This window comes from Strigops habroptila, chromosome 8 (genome assembly GCF_004027225.2).
Source record: "Strigops habroptila isolate Jane chromosome 8, bStrHab1.2.pri, whole genome shotgun sequence".
Classification (NCBI taxonomy): Eukaryota; Metazoa; Chordata; class Aves; order Psittaciformes; family Psittacidae; genus Strigops; species Strigops habroptila.
In genome coordinates this window covers 4,912,886-4,930,898 of record NC_044284.2, presented here as the reverse complement: position 1 = coordinate 4,930,898, position 18,013 = coordinate 4,912,886, and the positions used below count along the sequence as shown (strand labels likewise).

At 43.7% G+C, this 18,013-nt stretch overlaps 1 protein-coding gene across 1 annotated transcript; it reads right to left on the bottom strand.

Moving 5' to 3' along the window:
- Positions 1 to 5,144: 5,144 nt before the first annotated feature.
- On the bottom strand, positions 5,145 to 14,882 carry LOC115611643 (bromodomain-containing protein 3-like). The gene is given in 11 exon segments (XM_030494888.1): positions 5,145 to 5,227; positions 6,107 to 6,155; positions 7,267 to 7,328; positions 8,202 to 8,276; positions 9,829 to 10,243; positions 10,245 to 10,305; positions 10,379 to 10,515; positions 11,759 to 11,947; positions 12,163 to 12,291; positions 13,296 to 13,649; positions 14,769 to 14,882. Coding segments are annotated over 11 exon segments (1,668 nt in total).
- Between the last annotated feature and the right edge of the window lie 3,131 nt (positions 14,883 to 18,013).

The window sequence follows — 18,013 nt, the reverse complement described above, 5'->3', positions numbered from 1 at the left end:
AGCACCGCGGTGTGGGGCTGGGTGCTCACAAATTAGTGTTTCTCAAGCCTGTGCATTCTTTCGTTGCTGCTTCACTACTGCCCGTTTAAAGGTGATTTTGTGAATGTATTGGAGACCTCATAGCAGCCTTCTAGTGTCTGAAGGGGGCCTACAAGGGTGCTGGAGAGGGACTCTTCAACAGGGACTGTAGCGATAGGACAAGGGGTGGTGGGTTTTAACTTAAACGGGGGAGATTTAGGTTAGGTATAAGGAAGAAGTTCTTCCCTGTGAGGCTGCTGACGCCCTGACACAGGTTGCCTGGAGAAGCTGTGGCTGCCCCATCCCTGGCAGTGTTCAAGGCCAGGTTGGACACAGGGGCTTGGAGCAACCTGCTCTAGTGGAGGGTGTACCTAACCCAAACCAAACCATTCTATGATTCTGTGTTTCTATTAAGTTTTTAGTTATTACATGCTATTACTAATGAATATTCCTTAAAAGGACACAAATTTTGAGCCCTAGCACCAGATTTTTTATATATATATATGTGTATTTAGTTTTTTTACTTATTCTAATAGCGAAATCTGCTAGTAGAGGAAGTTGGGTCATCATTACCAACTCTGTTCCAACAGAGTTGATTTAGAACTGAAAGCTCAGTCACCCAGGGCTGACGTTGGAAGCTGAACAATCTTGCGCCTGTCAGTTGTAAGTTGCTACATTCACAAGCCAAGGCAACACAGTCTTAGATGAGGCCAGAGGTGCTGAGATAAGAAGAAAGGCTCCAGTCGGCACCTACCTGGCATTAACCTACTGTTACGTAGGGTGAAGGGTAATTTAGAATCAGAATGGTTCATGTAATTCAAAATTGTAAGAAAAGGCATAACTATAGTAAGTAATTGATTTTACAGGTTATAAAAGTGCAGGTTATGAGTAATTAGAGTTCATTAGTTCTGGGAGTTAACAAAATATGAACGTTTTAGTTGTTGACTTCAAGAAAAGTAGAACTGAGCTTGCCTGTCAAATCCTGACAAGCGTGCTCCAATTCCTTGCACAGCCTGCTCACCTTTACTCCCCGATCTAAACCTCCTGCTTCTCAGACTAGGTAGGTTTTACAGGCAGATTCAAGGCCTGTAGAGGCCACATGAGAGTCCCAGCTAATGACACAGGCCTGGGTGCAGCGGTCTGCCTTTTAGGGAGCAGGGGGATTGCCAGATTTTACTTGAATTTGGCAAAGACCAAAGTTCATTCTTGGTCCAGGTGAGTTTGGAGGATTAGAACTTAAGTTCCAAAGAAATTTGTTTTGCTCTGTCCAGTAGAAGTGAATCAGATAAGCATGTATGCAGACAGAATATACATTTCTCACTGTGCATGGAACACAGCTTGTAGGCAGTTTTTGTCTGTAACATGCCAAATGCTTTCTCCTACTTGTTCTAAATTCAGAGTTATAAATATAGACACTGATGTTGAATCCTAGTCCCATTGAAGGCAGTGACAGAATTAACACTGGTTTCAACAAGTACGACATTTTTCTCTTCTAACAGCAAATAAAAACCTTGAAGCAGCAGAAAGGAATGTTATGAAGAATTGCCCATTACTGCATTTTCATGCATTTAAAAGTTCAAGTAAGATACAAAACCATTATCTGCATTTATTTTTTACAGCTAAAGATAGCATCTTCAGGTGGCTGTAAAAAGCTGCCTAGCTTCTTCTTGTTATAATACAGATGAAGTGTCATTAGCCCACATCAGCTGGCAATGTTGAATCCTGTTGTTCACCATCCCTGCTCGTGGTCTGAATGTGAGCCCTACGAACTTAAGGCCAGGAGCTCTATAAGGCTGCTGGTGGAAAAGGTGCTGGGCTGTTTAAAGCTTCTTCCTTCATTCTCTTGGGCAAGAGGAGGAGGAACAACAGCAGAAGCCGATGATTCAGTTAAGACACTGACCTCTGCAGACTCCAGTAGGATTATATGAATCATGCCTACCAAGCCTGAGACTTCAGCTCATGCTCAGATTACTCATAGTGCTGACTTTAGCATTAACATATAGGTAATCAAACTTTGCATTTATAACCTTTGTTTTGTAGAGAAAAAGTCTTTGCAGCTTCTCAGTATCAGACTTAACTGCCACAGGGTTTTCCCTGCAGCGCACCTCAGTAAACCAGTGACCCAGTTAGGAGAATTAGAAAGTTTGGCAGGAGCAAAGCAACCAGTGTTGCTGTTTGTATCATGGTAGTCATCAAATTCCTTAATAAACCAGTAATCTGAATGAATTAGTAGAAAACATCCTCTAAGAAAAATTGGTAAACCAAGGTTGGAAATCCTGGAGTTGACCACAACTTCCACTTACTGCTAAAGAAAGGTTGATGAAAGGCTAGCAACAGGTTAGACACAGCATTGACAAAATGATAGTAGCCATCTAGGATGCCGGAAGGATTAAAGGTGGAAGTGTGATGTGCTTTACTGTAAGCAGGTATTTAGGTAAGCTATGCCATATTTCTTGTACAAAAAGCAGACCAAATGTTTTCACAAGAATAGTGATAAGTTTATTTATACATCACTAACTACCTGGGTAGTTTTATGTCAAATGTCTAAATTGTACAAACCTTCTGCCTGTGGAGGTTAGCTGCATCATTTTCAGATATTAGATAGGGATCCAGAATCAGAGGTGGGAAGAAGATAGAGCTGGGAACCTAGCAGTTCTGAGCAGCTTCTGCACAGTGAGATTGCTGCATGCCCTAGCTCAGCATTTCTGGGCACCTCTGGCTGCACTATCTTTGCTGTCCTGTTGGCCAAGGAAGCATTAGAATTCCTTTTATTGAGGAGTGCTTGCTTTGTACGCCAGACCACGCTGGCTGCATGTGTGGCAAACCTGTTTGTACGAGGCAAACACCTTCCACACATTTTCCTGCATCTTGCAGAAGAAAGCTCAGAATCTTCTATGTATTTTGTATGAATAAGAAAAATGCAGAATCCCAATTGTTTTTCCAGCTTCCTTATACTTCGATTTTCCTATCTTCTGCTCTAAATTGTTGTTCTAATGGGTGCCAAGCCAAACCAACCCCAGGGCAGATAGTCTTATGTGCTTTGACAGTGTGCTTTGCCCTCCATAACGTGCCATCTGCCTGCTTGTCTTTTGTCAGTTCAGCTGAGAGACAAAAGAGGACAACTTTGCCCGTTAACTGACCCTTCCTCTAGCCTGACCAGCTCCTAGTTGATAGTGAAAAATCTAACATGTTCCATTTATTAGTGACGGAGGAACCTGTTAAAGCTTTTAACTATCTAACCCTTCGTTTACATGCAGATAAGAATTACTGGTGTAGACAAAAGTATAAAATGGACGCATTTAGTGCAGCTATTCTCATAAATGATCAAGATAAATTAGCAACAGAACTCAGCTGTTAAAACTCATTTTAACTGTTAGGCAACTAAAAATACTTAGTCTGTTTATGCAGCTGCTTGTCTGCAGGAGGTACCTATGCAAGTGGTATTCCTGCATCCTTGAGTGTGGTGATAGCTTTGGGCAAACTCAGTCATTATAGGCTTGCTACTTGAGTTTGGAGGCCATCTCTCTTTCCTCTGAACTCAGCTTTCTGTCCAGAGGTAGGAACTGATCATGGTCTTTAAGTGACTTGCAGTTGCAGATAAAGGGTTTATCAGATTAGCGTTAGCAGTACTGACATTGTGACTTCTAAGTCTTCATGAAAACATAGAGTTGTGGCAGCTGGAATTAGTTTTTCAAGGGGCAAAAGTACCAGTTCATACCATCCGCAATGCCCATAGAGTTATATAGAATGAGTGAAATGCAGAAGATAAATTCTTGCCCTACCCTCCATTACCTCCTGTTTCCAAAGCAAGAGGTCTTGAGCTTGCATTAACCCAGTCAGAAAGTATGTCTAGATGACAGCAGTGTAAGAGCCCTGAGTGTGAACTGTAATCTTCTATTGCAGGACAAACAGCTGTTGATGATGTATAGACTACAAATGAAGGTAGGCCTAAATCACTTTTGATGTGGATGTGAAACAAGACCTCCTAACAGCACCGCTTTGCATTAGGAACCATCTTTCACCCCAAATCCCCTTCCTATTTAAGCACACCTCTCTCAAACAGCATACACTTGAGTATGCATCCTGGCAAGGCACATGTAAGAGGGCTTCCGCAGGCATTTAAAGGGGCGATAGCCCAATCTGAGCATTTGTCAGTACACACTTCCTGCTATGAAATACTGCCATTCCAGCAATGGCAGGAGTAGAAGATAGAGAGCAGTATTTTGTTGCAGGATAGGTATTCTGGAGCCAGCACTAGCTCATCAGCCTGCGACCTGAAAGAGCGGGTTACCATTTTTAGGCATGCTTTAGCTGGCATTTATGACTTCAGATGCAATTGATTTCCTTCATGTGAAAATTCAGTTATTTGTAGAAAGTCTTGTCCACTTTGTTTACTTGGTTGGATGTTAATTGGCAGACTCTCACCACAACGCTGGCAGTGTTACCTTCACTTCCAGCTTTGATTCAGGAGCTCAACAAACCAGAGGTCTTCACAGGAACAGGGAGTTTTGAGCGGGAGGTTCAACTAAATCAGCAGTCTCCAAAGTGGAGAGTGGGAAGAAAATCTTTCATAAAAATCATTTTTTAAAATTACAAAATAAAAATAACTAAGCAAAATTAAATAAACACCATTTAAAAGAGTTGAGTTCCCTTTTTGTGATTTTTTTTATACTGTAAACAACATATTGGCACAGTAGAACATGTATATATTGTGTAAAGCTTGAGAGAGCTCCAGCAGCAGGGTGGGCTTTGGCTGTGCAGTGAATGCTGCTGGCACCGTTCTCCCTCAGCTTAGGGACCAAGTCTTACCCCAGGGTAAGGCACCCTTCAGGCTGCAGACCAGGAGAGCAGATAAAGTAGATGACGCTTTCAAAGAGGAATCCAAACCACAGGAGTAAGCTATAGCCTAATAGTCAAGTCTCTGGGTTAGATACACAGAGCTCTTGTGGTGTTATTTTTTGTTTTAATGTACAAATTCAGCAATGAACCGCTCATGGACTAGGAGTGAATTGGGCCTGAAACATGGAGCAAACCTCCAAGAGTAACTGAAATCCTTGTCAAGCATGTGGAACAGTGGATGTTAACTGAGGAGGCAGACGTTTTCCAAACAAAACAACAAAGAAAGTTTATTGATCCATTTCAGAATCTGAGGAGCTGCTACTGATGCTCAGCATAGTCTGGTCTTGAATACCTGGATCATTCATTTTAACTGTGGGAGAAAAGAGAGAATTTAGACCACGGTGCACTGGAGCAGTCTTCATGTACAAGAGTAGGATCAATCTTGTTTAGGTCTCTTTTCCTATAGAACCCTTCATCTCCTGCCCTTTCCTTGTCCTCTGTCCATTTAAAGTTGACTTAAGAGCCTTAGAAAGGAGGGAGCTTACCAGGGGGAAGCTGGCTGAATGACTGAAATAGCCAAGGAGGAGCTGAACCACACACTTTCCCATTTACAGTTTGAAATACATATGAAGTCTGATCTCTATATGGATTGCAGCTTCCTGGGAACCTGTGTTCTTGTTTGTTCCATAGCGAAAGCCTCTTTGTCATTGCTTTACTGTCACCAAGAGCTGGAGATGGTAACTCAAAATACCGAGAAGGTGCTGTGAGAAAAGAGCTCGATGAAGCTTCATCAGAAAACAGCTTAAAGGCTTGTGAAGTTTGACCAGTGGAGCATGGGTTCTCTCGGACTTTCCCGAAGACTGGGTTACTTACCTCCAGGGCTAAATTCAGAAAGGTAAGTAAGTTCCTAATCCAGAATACATGAAGCAGATGACTTCTTAACACCAAGAGAAGAAACGAAGCACCTATTCAGCAGCTTTTTCTATTGATTTGTTGCCTTTTTTTGTTCTGTTTGAGGACAAGGAGAAACTGCACCCCCTCCATTATTCTGCAAACAGATTGATCTATAAGGGTTCCGCATTTTATTTCTTTAAGCCAGACATTTTTGACTTTGCACCCCTGATATCAGTTACAGTTTTTATCATGACAGTATATACTGGGTTCTTGACCCATGAATGTTGAATCAGCAGTTCCCTCCCCAGCCTTGTTTTGAAGTTTATTTGACTTGTATAGGCCTGTTGTTTCTTACCTTTTCTAAACCATTCAGTACTGCCAACCTGCAGAGTTGAGTTGGATACCTAAAACAGAAATTAGATTTCAAACTGTATTCTGAAGCACTAAACACGTGGCTTCTTATCTTCTAGCAGTAGGATTAAAGATGTAGAAGCTTGGAGCAGTGGTTGCAGCTCCAGCTTCTGTAAACACCCGGGAAGAATTAGATCTCATTCATGTTGTGGTAGTCAGAGCAAGTTCTTACATGAGCACTGTGCATTTAGAACATGAACTGCTCTGAGATGCTCAGTGATGGAATGGGTATAATATGAGAAACCCATAGAAGCTCTTTAAGCCTGAAGAGCGCAATTGGCTTTTCCTGTTGTGAAGCCAGTCGCTCCAGTCCAGCTCAGGGCCCAGGGTAAAGGGCAGCTCTATTACTTGAGCTCTGAGGTAGCTTTTCTTTGTGCAAGGTTGTGTAGTGATTGCCTTGAACTGGGGGAGGTGTTGCACAAACCTGAGCCTTTTAAGACATGTGACTTGCTGCCTTGGGTAGGGAACACAAAGGGGAAAGGGTGAGTTGCTTTTCCTCCTTTCTTGCAGGACAGGGTCTTACAGACTCAAGAGATAGTTTCTGTCCATTTCAGAAAGCAAAATATATTGAAACCTAAAGCTTCAGGGGAAGTTGTGAAGGGCAGCTGAACCCTGACAAGAATCAACACCCACTGTCTCTACAGGCATAGAGCAATGAGATCTGAGAGGCAAGAACAATTATTTCTAGCTAAAACTGAAGTTGCTTATAGTAGGAACATGACAATAAGTAATACAAAGTGTCCTGATGATGGTACGAGTGCTTGATGGATTTTCCTATCTGGAGGTGGGTGGGATGGAGCCATGGGGTGTGTGGGGCATTCTTCCCCTCTCTTCTTTTCCCTTCTCCTTTGCCTAGCGTGGAGTTAGCGCAGTGATTGTAAGAGGTAAAAGCCTCAGGAGTTGTCCCAGGACATCACACAGGTAGAGAAGCTTCTTTTAACAAACAGCAGCTCTTCCATCTCCATGTAAATGAGTCCCACAGAACAAGCAGCATTCAAGCCCTGTTCCTTATTTCCTGATACAGTTGTGTCATTTCCAGTACCTTTATACATAACAAACGGTTGTTTAGGGGTAGAAATGTTATAACCATTCCAGTCAGTTTACCTCTGGCTTTTCCATAGAGATTGGCCTGTTCTTCGTGTCTTCACTCTGTGCTGAGGATGTTTCTGTAACCGTAAATACAGGGGAGTGTCAGAAACGAGGGGATGGAAAAGAGAAAGAAAATCAGTCACTGTCATCTGCTTTATTGTTCACACATCCAAGATGCAAGTTGCAGTTGTACCTAGAGAGCCAATCCTCCCAGGAAAGGAACATTCTTGGATACTTCGACTTCAGCTTGACATGTTTAGAGAACTCCTCCCAGACATAAACAGCCCAACAGAGGTTCCTGCAGGACCAGGGTGTTTGCTGCCACTACTGACTTCACTGTGTTTGCTTCTCCAGAGCGCAAAGGGCTGAGCATTCATCTCACCTTACACTGCTACCTCATCTAGATACCCACATTGTAGGCCTGCAGTTTGGCAGATCTCTTGTGTCCTAGAAAAGCGGAGGGAGTTGTGTGTGCAGAGAGAAAGGTCACTGGGCTGTGCTGATGCTGCAGAACTGTAATGGCCCTTGAACAAGCTTGAGAGAGCTCCAGTAGCAGGGTGGGCTTTGGCTGTGCAGTGAATGCTGTTGGCACCGTTCTCCCTCAGCTTAGGGACCAAGCTTTACCCCAGGGTAAGGCACCCTTCAGGCTGCAGACCAGGAGAGCAAATAAAGTAAATGACACTTTCAAAGAGGAATCAAAAGCACAGGAGTAAGCTATAGCCTGATAGTCAAGTCTCTGGGTTAGATACACAGAGCTCTTGTGGTGGTATTTTTTGTTTTAATGTACAAACTCAGCCATGAACCACTCATTGGCTAGGAGTGAATTGGGCCTGAAACATGGAGCAGACCTCCAAGAGTAACTGAAATCCTTGTCAAGCATGTGGAACAGTGGATGTTGACTGAGGAGGCAAACGTTTTCCCAACAAAATCACAAAGTGAAGTTTACTGACCCATTTCAGACTCTGAGGAGCTACTGGTGATGCTCAGCATGGTGTCGTCATTAATAGTTGGATCATTCATTTTAACTGTGGGAGAAAAGAGAGAATTTAGACCAAGGTGCCGTGGAGCAGTCTTCATGTACAAGAGTAGGATCAATCTTGTTAGGTCTCTTTTCCTATATAACCCTTCATCTCCTGCCCTTTCCTTGTCCTCTGTCCATTCAAAGTTGACTTAAGAGCCTTAGGAAGGAGGGAGATTTACCAGGGGGAAGCTGGCTGAATGACTGAAATAGCCAAGGAGGAGCCGAACCACACAATTTCCAATCTTAAAGTAGGTTAAAACTGTGCTGTTTCAAGACTCAATTCAAGCAATTCCAGTTCCTCCTGCCAAGTTTTCCAGCTGTTAAGAGCCTGTTCCTGTGCTTGCTGCTGCTGCTGCTGGTGGACCTGCATGCTGAGGTCTTTATCGGTAGCCAGCTCTCCTTTTTCCCAAGCCATAGGTACTGCAGAATTGTCATCTTTTGCCACCTACCCACCATCTGAGTATTTTGCATCTGCAGGGTGGATTTCTCTCAGTGAATAGTGGATTTTGCAGCAAAAAGCTGTCTCAAAGCCTGTTGTTCCAGTAGGAGCTTCAATACTTAGAAGTGACATGAATACCAGTCCCCTGCACACAAGTCGTTGGTAATTGCCAGCTTAAGCTCTGGTAAAGAAGCCAGATGCCAGTTGTGAAGTTTGCCTGGCTGCCTTCTCGCTCTCCCCACATCACAGCCTTCACCATTGATTTCAGCTGCTTCTTTAAGCTATTCTTTCTAGGGTGTTTTCAAGCCATCATGTATCCCAGCCAGGAAAAATGTTCACTGAGCTAGTGCTGCGTGCAAGCCTGTGTCTCTGTATGGCTGCTTCTACAATTTCAGCTACCTGATTTCACATAGGAGCTTGATAGATACGCAGTAGAGGGCAGCAGTAGCACTCGCTAGGTCATGAGGAAGAACTTGACCTGTAGCAGTAGCATCAGCTGCATTGACCCGTTGTCAGTCGCTCACAAGAACTGGCAGTAAGTGTGGATTTGCTTGAGTATGTACTGAATTTCTGTCTTTGATATGCAAAGACATTATGGCCTTAAAACTGATCTGATTCTCCTAGGACACTTTCTTAAGAATAAGGCGTGTCAACTGATGCATGTGTTTTGCTAGCATGACAGCACTAGTGTCACTGTAGCCTAACAGGTATGACTAAAGTTTGTTGTTCCTCAATCCTAAGCTTTAGAAATTGAGTTGCAATCGAATACTTAGAGAGTTGGAGGCTTCTCCTCCCCTCCCTCCCATGGTTTCATATACAGCATAAGGTAGAAGTCTTCCAGTGTCCTGTAAGCTCTGAAGTTATCATCTTTACGTGTCATGAAGAATTAGATGCAATAATAAGGAAGATGGTTTAGACAGGACATGTTATTGACCCAGTTTGCTGCTGTGACTCCAGCTTACTCAACATAGGAAGAATGTGAAGACCAGCAGTGGGAAGCTGAAGACCTCAACTGTTCTGAGGAGAAAGTCCCCAGTTGTATAACAGTACGTAAGCCCAAGGGGAGAATCACCCTTTAAACTATTTCTATTGCAAATGAGTGAAAGAGGCACATTACACTTGAAGTTGTTCTTTGGGTTTAGTTGACCACTGACATCCACTGGTTTCTTCTCTAGATCTTTTTTCCTTTCGGAATTAAGTTGTTGTTTAGAACAGTGAAACAGAAAAGGAATCTAGTGGGGGTTTTTGTTGGCTTGCTTTGTTTGTTTTTGAAAGCACCATTTGTGCTACATACCCGGCTGCTTCATTTCTCTCAAAGAGGTTGCCACATACTTCTCTAGTTGTGTTGGTGGTGAAGGCTTTAGAGTTTGAAAGTCTATTTCCATCTCCTCAACGTTACAGGTCCTCAGTGAAGATTCTGTTGACTGTATTATACGGGCTGTTTTGTCAAGCTTATCTCTGGGGAGGTTATTTATGTCCATAGTCAGCTGTCTTTTTTCATCATAATTGCTAGGCTTGGCAATTTGAAGGCTTGGCACCTTCATCTTCTGACTTAGGTGCCAGCAGGGCGGGCTGCAAGCTTTGCTTTGGTTGACTGCAAGGAAAAAAGCGTACTTCAGTAACAGCGGTGTAAAGTAATGACACCCCCACAGGTCCCCCCCACTCACATGTCTGAAGGCAGCTCGCTCTTAGATTTCTTGGGGTTTACGTTTTTCTTTCCAGTCAGGCTTTGCATTTCAGCTTTTTCCTTGCTGTTCCTTTTCTCTGTTTCAGCCTTCTCTGTTTTCTGGTGAACATGTTTAAGCTGTCAAAAGCCGAAAAATAATACATAATGCTGAATCTTAGGCAGTGTCAGAGGACCGATGAACTGGTCCTAAATAGCACAGGAGGTTTGTAGCAGCTGAGTGGATGTTAATAGGAAGTTTGCTTTCCAAAGGAGGTTGATTTCCCAAGCATCTTGCTATGTTACAGTGACAGACTATGGACATAGAAGCTGTAAGGCTACTTATTTTATGCAGGCATTTCTAACAGCATACGTCTTCTAGCATCGTGTGAAGAACAAAAAAGCAGAAGTCCCTGTGGGAGTATCCAGTGGCCTCTCTTTAATGTAAGTACTTGGGAAGCACACAAGTGCCTTAGTAGATTAGACCTCTGCAGCATTACTGACTTTAGGCTCATGGGAGTGGGCTTGTGCATCTTCAACCCATATGTCGTTACTCGTCATTTTATATCACAGAATAACAGCTTCAGAGCAAGGCTTAACACAAGCTTGTTTAAAGCTCATAAGAGTTAGAAGGAAGGCGGAGAGATTCTGAGAGTGAGAATTCAGACACACTGAAATACTCCACTACTGCAAAGGCTGTCTTTCTTGTAGACTTTTGGTTGTCCTCATCCTGTATTCGTAAATAGATGATGTGTATGCTACTCTGACAGATACTGAAGGCTAACTGTCCCTCATTTGAATAGCAGAATGAATTCCACACCCCCAGTTTACAGATAGAGCAGAAGCAGGTTAAAGCATTATATTCAAGCAGAACCAAGGCCCATTCCACTCTCAGCCAGTGAAGCCAAGCCATGCCTCACATTAGCATGAGATTCCTTCAGTTTTACTTCATAGTGAGCTTTCTGAAGTAGAATTTAACGGCTTGTTTTTGTGTGGCTCAAGAGACGTAAGTGTAAGAACAGAGCTCCTTGATTGTATGAAGGAAATGCCCTCATTAGAATATGCCACTAAGGTACATGTGGAGTACCTGGATGCTCTCATCATACCACAGCAACACAGTTTTATTTTTCCAGAGTTAGAGTCTCATGTGAAGAAGTGGCAGGAAGGAGTACTAGCGCAGTGATTCACTAAGACCAGTTTCTATTTGCTGAGGCACTATTCACTTAACGTTTGGAGGTGCTTCCAGAGAGGAATCAAATTCTCTATGAAGAGAAACAGATGAATATAGACTGTCTTAAATACTGCTTCTTGGTGCTCAGCCTTAGAATGGACAGTTCCAAGTGGCACCATCAGGTGATACCTGTCATGCACAGTGAGTACTTACTTTCTGCCGAACCTTGCCCAGAGGAACTGCTTTCTCCTGTTCGGAGTCTTTAGATGACTTTTTTCCTGAAGCATCACCATTTCTCTCTGCACTGGAATAAGCTGCTGTCATTTCTTTAATAGGCTGTGGCAGAGGAACTCTTGCAGCGGGCTCAACAGAAATTTTGGTAAAGTGCTTCTCAAAAACACCCTGAAGAGTCAGGTTTGGGAAAAGCAGAGAAGTCAGCAGGTTTTTCAGATTTCTAAAATCATTGTAAAGTTGCTGCTTGTTTGCTAGAACTACAGGGCAGCACAGTAGTTGATAACATTAGTTATTAGTTCTCACACAAAGCTACATGAGGGCATGAGGTGATCACAATGGAATCTTACAGTCCTTTTTTAGGTCTGACCGAAGTGATAACTCACCCGAAATTTTCTTGCCATAGCAGGTTTTTCATGGTCTGAATAATGACGTTTGTAGTAGCTCTTTATCATCAGTCTCACATCTGTAGCAAATTCCTGTATATCACTGTATTCAAAGTTGTCCAATTTCTTCTACAGGAAAAGAAAATTAATGCACATTTAGGGCTTAAAAGTAGAAAGCATCACCATAGACTGGCAGAAAAAGACGAGGAGCAACAATTTTGATGTTCAGTGTCAGGTGCAGCTTGTATCAAGGCAGTAGATGTAGTAAGAACCATGCTGGAAAGACCTGCTTCTCGTTTCAACATTGTCCCTTAAAAAAGTAAGAGAATTTTCTCTTTTAGTACTACTTTGTAGTACTAGTTTCAGCAGTAGTTCAAGACAACAATGTTCAGGTGATTCTGCTCAGCATTTGCTTTTAATTCTAAGCATTATTTGTACAATACCTATTCCATGTCTGAGTCAAAGTAATGGGTTAGAAACTGGGAAATAACCAATGTGTTGCACAAGCCATCTCTTATTTTTAAGATAATTCAGTAGACTATTGAAATTCAGCTCTCCCCACAAACGTGAGTCTTGGCTTACCTAAATACTTCAACCCCAGACAGATATGCGCAGTGTTCACGAAGCACTGGCCACATGATTTCTTTCTAGAAGGCTTCCTTTTCACAGAAAATGTGAAAGGTATCACATAAATATCCAGTGTTGAGGTTCCAGAGCACTTCACCAAGGATAATGAGATTCAGAGAGAAGCAGAAGTTGACATTACAGAATCAAATTGTGTTTTATAGAGTATTAGCAACAGCATTGTGTGTACAGACTGAAAGGTATTTAACATGCAGCCTGCTTGGAAGTGCTTCATGGAGATGGCTGTTCCCTCACAACTTAGATTAGCTTGTTCCACAGATAAGTAGCTTAGCCACTCTGCACATAGTCACAATGAGACTTAGAAAACTTTCTTCAGTGAGCTGTGCCTTAGTCTGTTGAGAGAGAGAACTATATGGTTTCTGTGACCATTCTTTCAAAGCAGAAGCAGCTTTCATGACACTTACTCAGTTAACACTGAAAAGCCAGTCATGACACACATTTCTCAAGCAAGCACACAAGTAGCCCAGTTCCTTCTGAAACATACTTACTTTAATGGTTTGCAGGTCTGTAGGACCTTGTAGGATCCTTTGGTTCTTACCAAGTGAGGAAGAGGCAACATCATGTTTTAAGAAAGGCCACGAATATTCTGCATGCTTCTTTGAGAACATTTCTTGAAGTATATCATTACACTGTTTTAGTTGGTCTGACAGCCGAGTCTTTCTACGAATTACAGGTGGCCCTTTGGAATCCGGCAAGTGTCTGTTCAGAAGCTTATTTGGATTTTCACCTCTGCATTCCTTAGCAGCTTTTCTCTCATGAAATGTTGCAGAGGAGCCAGCGCTTGCGGTGAGCACTGGAGTGGTAGTAATTGCGTCAGCTTTCCTTTTCACCCCTTTTTCTGCCTAGGAAAAGAAAATTTGACGGTCTAAAATACAGGTGTCCAGAAGAGGAAGAGAATGGTCAGCTTTCAAAATACACAAAAATTAGTATCTAAAAAGTGTCAGCATTTTTATGGCTGTTGAAGTCAGACCAGAATGTGGCACTTCCACAAGTTTAGAGTGAAATGCTACGAGGCACTGCAAGATCAGCAAGCCAAGCTCAGTCTTAGGTGTGAAGGAAAGAAGAGGGTGTCCTGTAGGTCAGGTTGTGGTCAGTTTCTAGCCATTTGTAGAAGACTCCATGAAGCTGGTAGGATACGAAGATACCACAAGATGACTGCCATGGGAAAGGGAAAAATTACTGCAATTCCTTTTAAGCCTGGTGGAGGGCTTTGTACACAAGGTTTATCTTTCTTGAACCCACTTGTCATTTGGAAGTGATACAATATGTGATTTGTCATCAGTGTTCAGCCTCTTCAGTAAAATGTAAATTTACACTGTAGAAGAGCGTGGCATATGTGCCTGTTCCTTCTTGGAAGAACAAAACCCAAACGAAGTCAACGCAAGAGTGTTAATCTGATGAAAAATGTCAGATGCTCACATACAATTCAGATTGCGGTTAACAACAACTTGCTTTTGTGAGCTACAGGCACGTTCCAGGCTCGTGTTTAATCAAACATGCTGTCTTGGGGGAATTAAGCAATTGAGTTACATTGAAAGCATGAGGAGCTATTAGATAGTAGTAAAATAAAGCTCCTTCTGAGTTCTAAACCCCTTATCTCCACCTGAAGAGAAGAACAGGTTCTACATCAAGATGAAGACTGCAGAAGTATACTCGTACACTTCAAGAACGACTACCCGAAAGTTCACTTTATTTCTTTCAGAACAATCTTTTAAAGCCACATTTATAAGAAAAGATGTACCGAGCAGTCATCCCAATTTCTACTTACTTTCTTGAATGAGTACTGGCCCACTTATTTAGCAGAGACGCAGAAGACTTAATAGAGCTCTCTTAGTATCTTCTATCGCAATAGAAGGTCTGTAAAAATCCTGCAGTAAGCATGGCCCCTATGGTTTTGCTGTTAGTGCCTGTAGGAGCAGTTTCAGTATGTTCCTTTGTGAAAGCTATCTGGGGAAACTTACTGTTCTTTTAGGGCCTGCAGCTGGCATGAAAGCAGTCGGCTGAGCTGGTGGAACCTGCTGTAGCTCTCGAGTCATCACTGGAGGCTGCTTACGGCTTTCAGCCTTTTTCTTCATTGTGCTTTGTACACCTGAAGGCCCAGGCCTTGGCTGCTGTGGTGCTGGTTATTTTAGAACACAAAGTTTTAAAGTTAGGTCTTAAGTGTTGCATTTTAAGTTCCTTCATGATCAAACAGAACAGTTGTCAACAGAACCACTCTTCCACACCCAAACTATACAAATGAATACAGTCAAGAGCACGTACAGCAACATCGATATCCTCCTCTACTCTGCACCTGTGTCCGGAGACACAATAGTTAATGGTCCGTGATGGCCCAGCCGGAGTCTTTTTTGCCTTGTACTGCCTTGCACTGCCTTGTACATGTACATCCCGAGCTTTTCTACCTTGTAACTTTGTAACTCAGAAGAAGAAACCAGCTGTGCTGAATTCATCATTTTCATCAGAAGGGGATGTTGTAACCAGCTGCCATAGCCAACTGCTGCCCATCAAAGGCAGCCAAGGGCACTTAGAGGTGACGAAGACGCTGGACTGGGATGAAGATAGCGATGAAGAAGAGGGAAGGGGAGGAAGTAACCGGAAGTTGCCGACCCCTAAGAGACCCTGAGCGCTTTAGAACACAGACTCAAACTAGTGCCAAATAGGCCACTAGGCCACTCCTCTTGGCACAGGCTGGCCCCCTGCGCCGAGTCAGCACTTTTTAACTAATAAAAGGCCAGGACTGGTGAAAGGCGGGGAGGCAGATCTCACTGCCACTGAGGGCCACGTTGCCTCCGCGGGGACGCCCGCCAGGGTAGTACCTGCCCCCTCTCCTGCTACGATGTATCTGGGAGCTGGTCTCTTGATCATTGGGTCCTCGATGGGGTCGGTAAGCCCATAACCTAATAAGTAACCCGGACACCCTTTAACCATTTTCTTTCTTTCCTACTTGAAGCATTGTAATAAAGTAAGGGAGAGACTCATTCTGTGGTTCCATTATTTCCTCACCGGAATCTTTCGATTCCCTGGAACATAAATTGGCAACGAGGATGGGATTCCGGAACTGAGGAAATTGGAACAGAGGGTCAGGGCACGTCGGGTAGTGGGGTGCACATCTACCTTACAGGTGTGTGTGGGGTCGTGTAGTGGAGTGCACAACTACCGGATCGCGCCATGATTAGAGATAAGACCCATTCACCTGATTGCTACTATTGTTTAGCAGAGGAATTAACATTATGTTTAAGAAAAAGGATGCTGGGGCTCCTTCTGCGGCACCTCCAGTAGAACGGCCTGAATGGGGGGCCGAGCCGTGGAACACATTATGGGATAAGTGGGAAACCTGCACATTGGTGCGTCCTGAGCCATGGACGGAGCAATGTCCACTGGAACTGTTGAAGTATTGGGGACAGTTCATGGAGGGACCTAGTACAAAAAGTAAAGAGAAGTTACAACATGCTGGCCGAATGGGGGGCAGCCTCCTCAGTGCCTTTAAGATCATTTGGGGACATAATCAAGTGTTAGCAGAAAAGGTAGGACAATTAGAAAAAGAACTGCAGGCTGAAAAAGCCAGAGGAATTGTACAACAGCAGGCATTAGTAGCGGCCACTCAGACTGGAGCAGGGTGGCAGGAAAAATTAGAGAAATTGGCAGCATCGTATGCAGTACGAGCTGCCCAGCACCGACGGAGGCGTCCTAAGGAAAAAACAGATCCGGGTCTACGGGTTAAAGCAGTAATTACTCAGCCTGATTGGGACCCTGAAACCTGGGATGGTAATATCTGGAGCTCTTTGGGTTCAGATGAGGGCATGGGGGAATCGGAAGAGCAGGGTATTGAATCACTTCGAGCTGCCCCTGTAGTAAAGTGAAGGGGGGCAATGGACCCTGTATCAGGGAGATGGGCAAGAGCAGATACCATGGAAGATTTTTCACCAGAGGATGTAAAAAACTTGTTAGCAAAATATAGTCAGTGACCAGGAGAGAGACCACAACAGTGGTTGGTACGATTAATGGAAGAAGGGGCCGATAGTGTCATGCTAGGTAGCATCGACGCTACAAAATTCAGCGGAATCTCTGACGATCCGTATGTTCAACAAGCCTTAAGAGCATTGCCAGCAGGCACCAATGTTCCCCTAAGCACAGTCATAGCTTATGGATTAAATCAGTGATACACTTCTGATGGTGCATGGTCCCCTGTTTCTAACCAGTGCGTAATATTAGCTCAAGCAAAAACCCTCCTGAAATGGGAAGGGATGAAAATGGCTGTTCAGCGAGGGGACTCTGGCAGATACTTAGCAGAACCTTTTACAGCATCAGTGCGTAATTTGTTGCTAGAAGGCTGCCCAGCAGCCTGGAAACCCTGTATGATCCCAGTGGTAATGACAGCACAGGGGATGACCATAAGCGACATGATTGAGAAGATAGGACAGTTGGGGGAACTACCAAGCCTAGACAAACCTCCCGGCCTGTCAAGAAATGAGGTACCCAAGACTAGGCAGGAGGAAAAGGGGGGTCCAGGAGAGCGTACCTGCCTTTTCTGTCAATTGTTACAAGAGGGGGTTCCCAAGGGAGATATCAGTGGGCAACCCATCAGCATGTTGAGGAGAATCGCAAAGGAAAAGGCGGGGAAGGTTCGTAGTGTGGCTGCGTTAAGCTCTATGGAAGAAGGAAATGGAGGATCACCCCCTGGCCTGGATAAGGTGATATATCCATGGCAGGAGGTAGATAAAGTTGCTGCGCAGTTTCACCCCAAGGCAGAATAGGGCTGTGGCCAAGCCTCAGAGTCCCAAGTCCGTGTAATTCGGCATGACCCGCGCCCTTTTGTCACATGTTGTATTGGTGGACAGATAACAATGTACAACAGGTACGGGCATTGATGGACATTGGGGTGGAGGTCACTATTTTACACGGAAACCCAACTAAAGGGAATGAAGACAACTGCATGGGGGTTAGGAGATCCTCCTGTGCAAAGTGTACAAATCAGACTAAAATTACAAATTGGAGACTGGTTACCCAAAGAATATAATGTAATGATTGCAGCAACAGGCGAATATATAATTGGGATTGACCTGTTGAAAGGCAGCAGCCTAGTATTAGGGAATGAGTTATGGTCATTTGGCTCCCCCTGATGGATACAAGTTCGTTCTGTCACAGTAGGGTATATCCCTGAAGAAGCACTTATACTGGCTGCCACCCAGGTCATAAGCCTCAAACA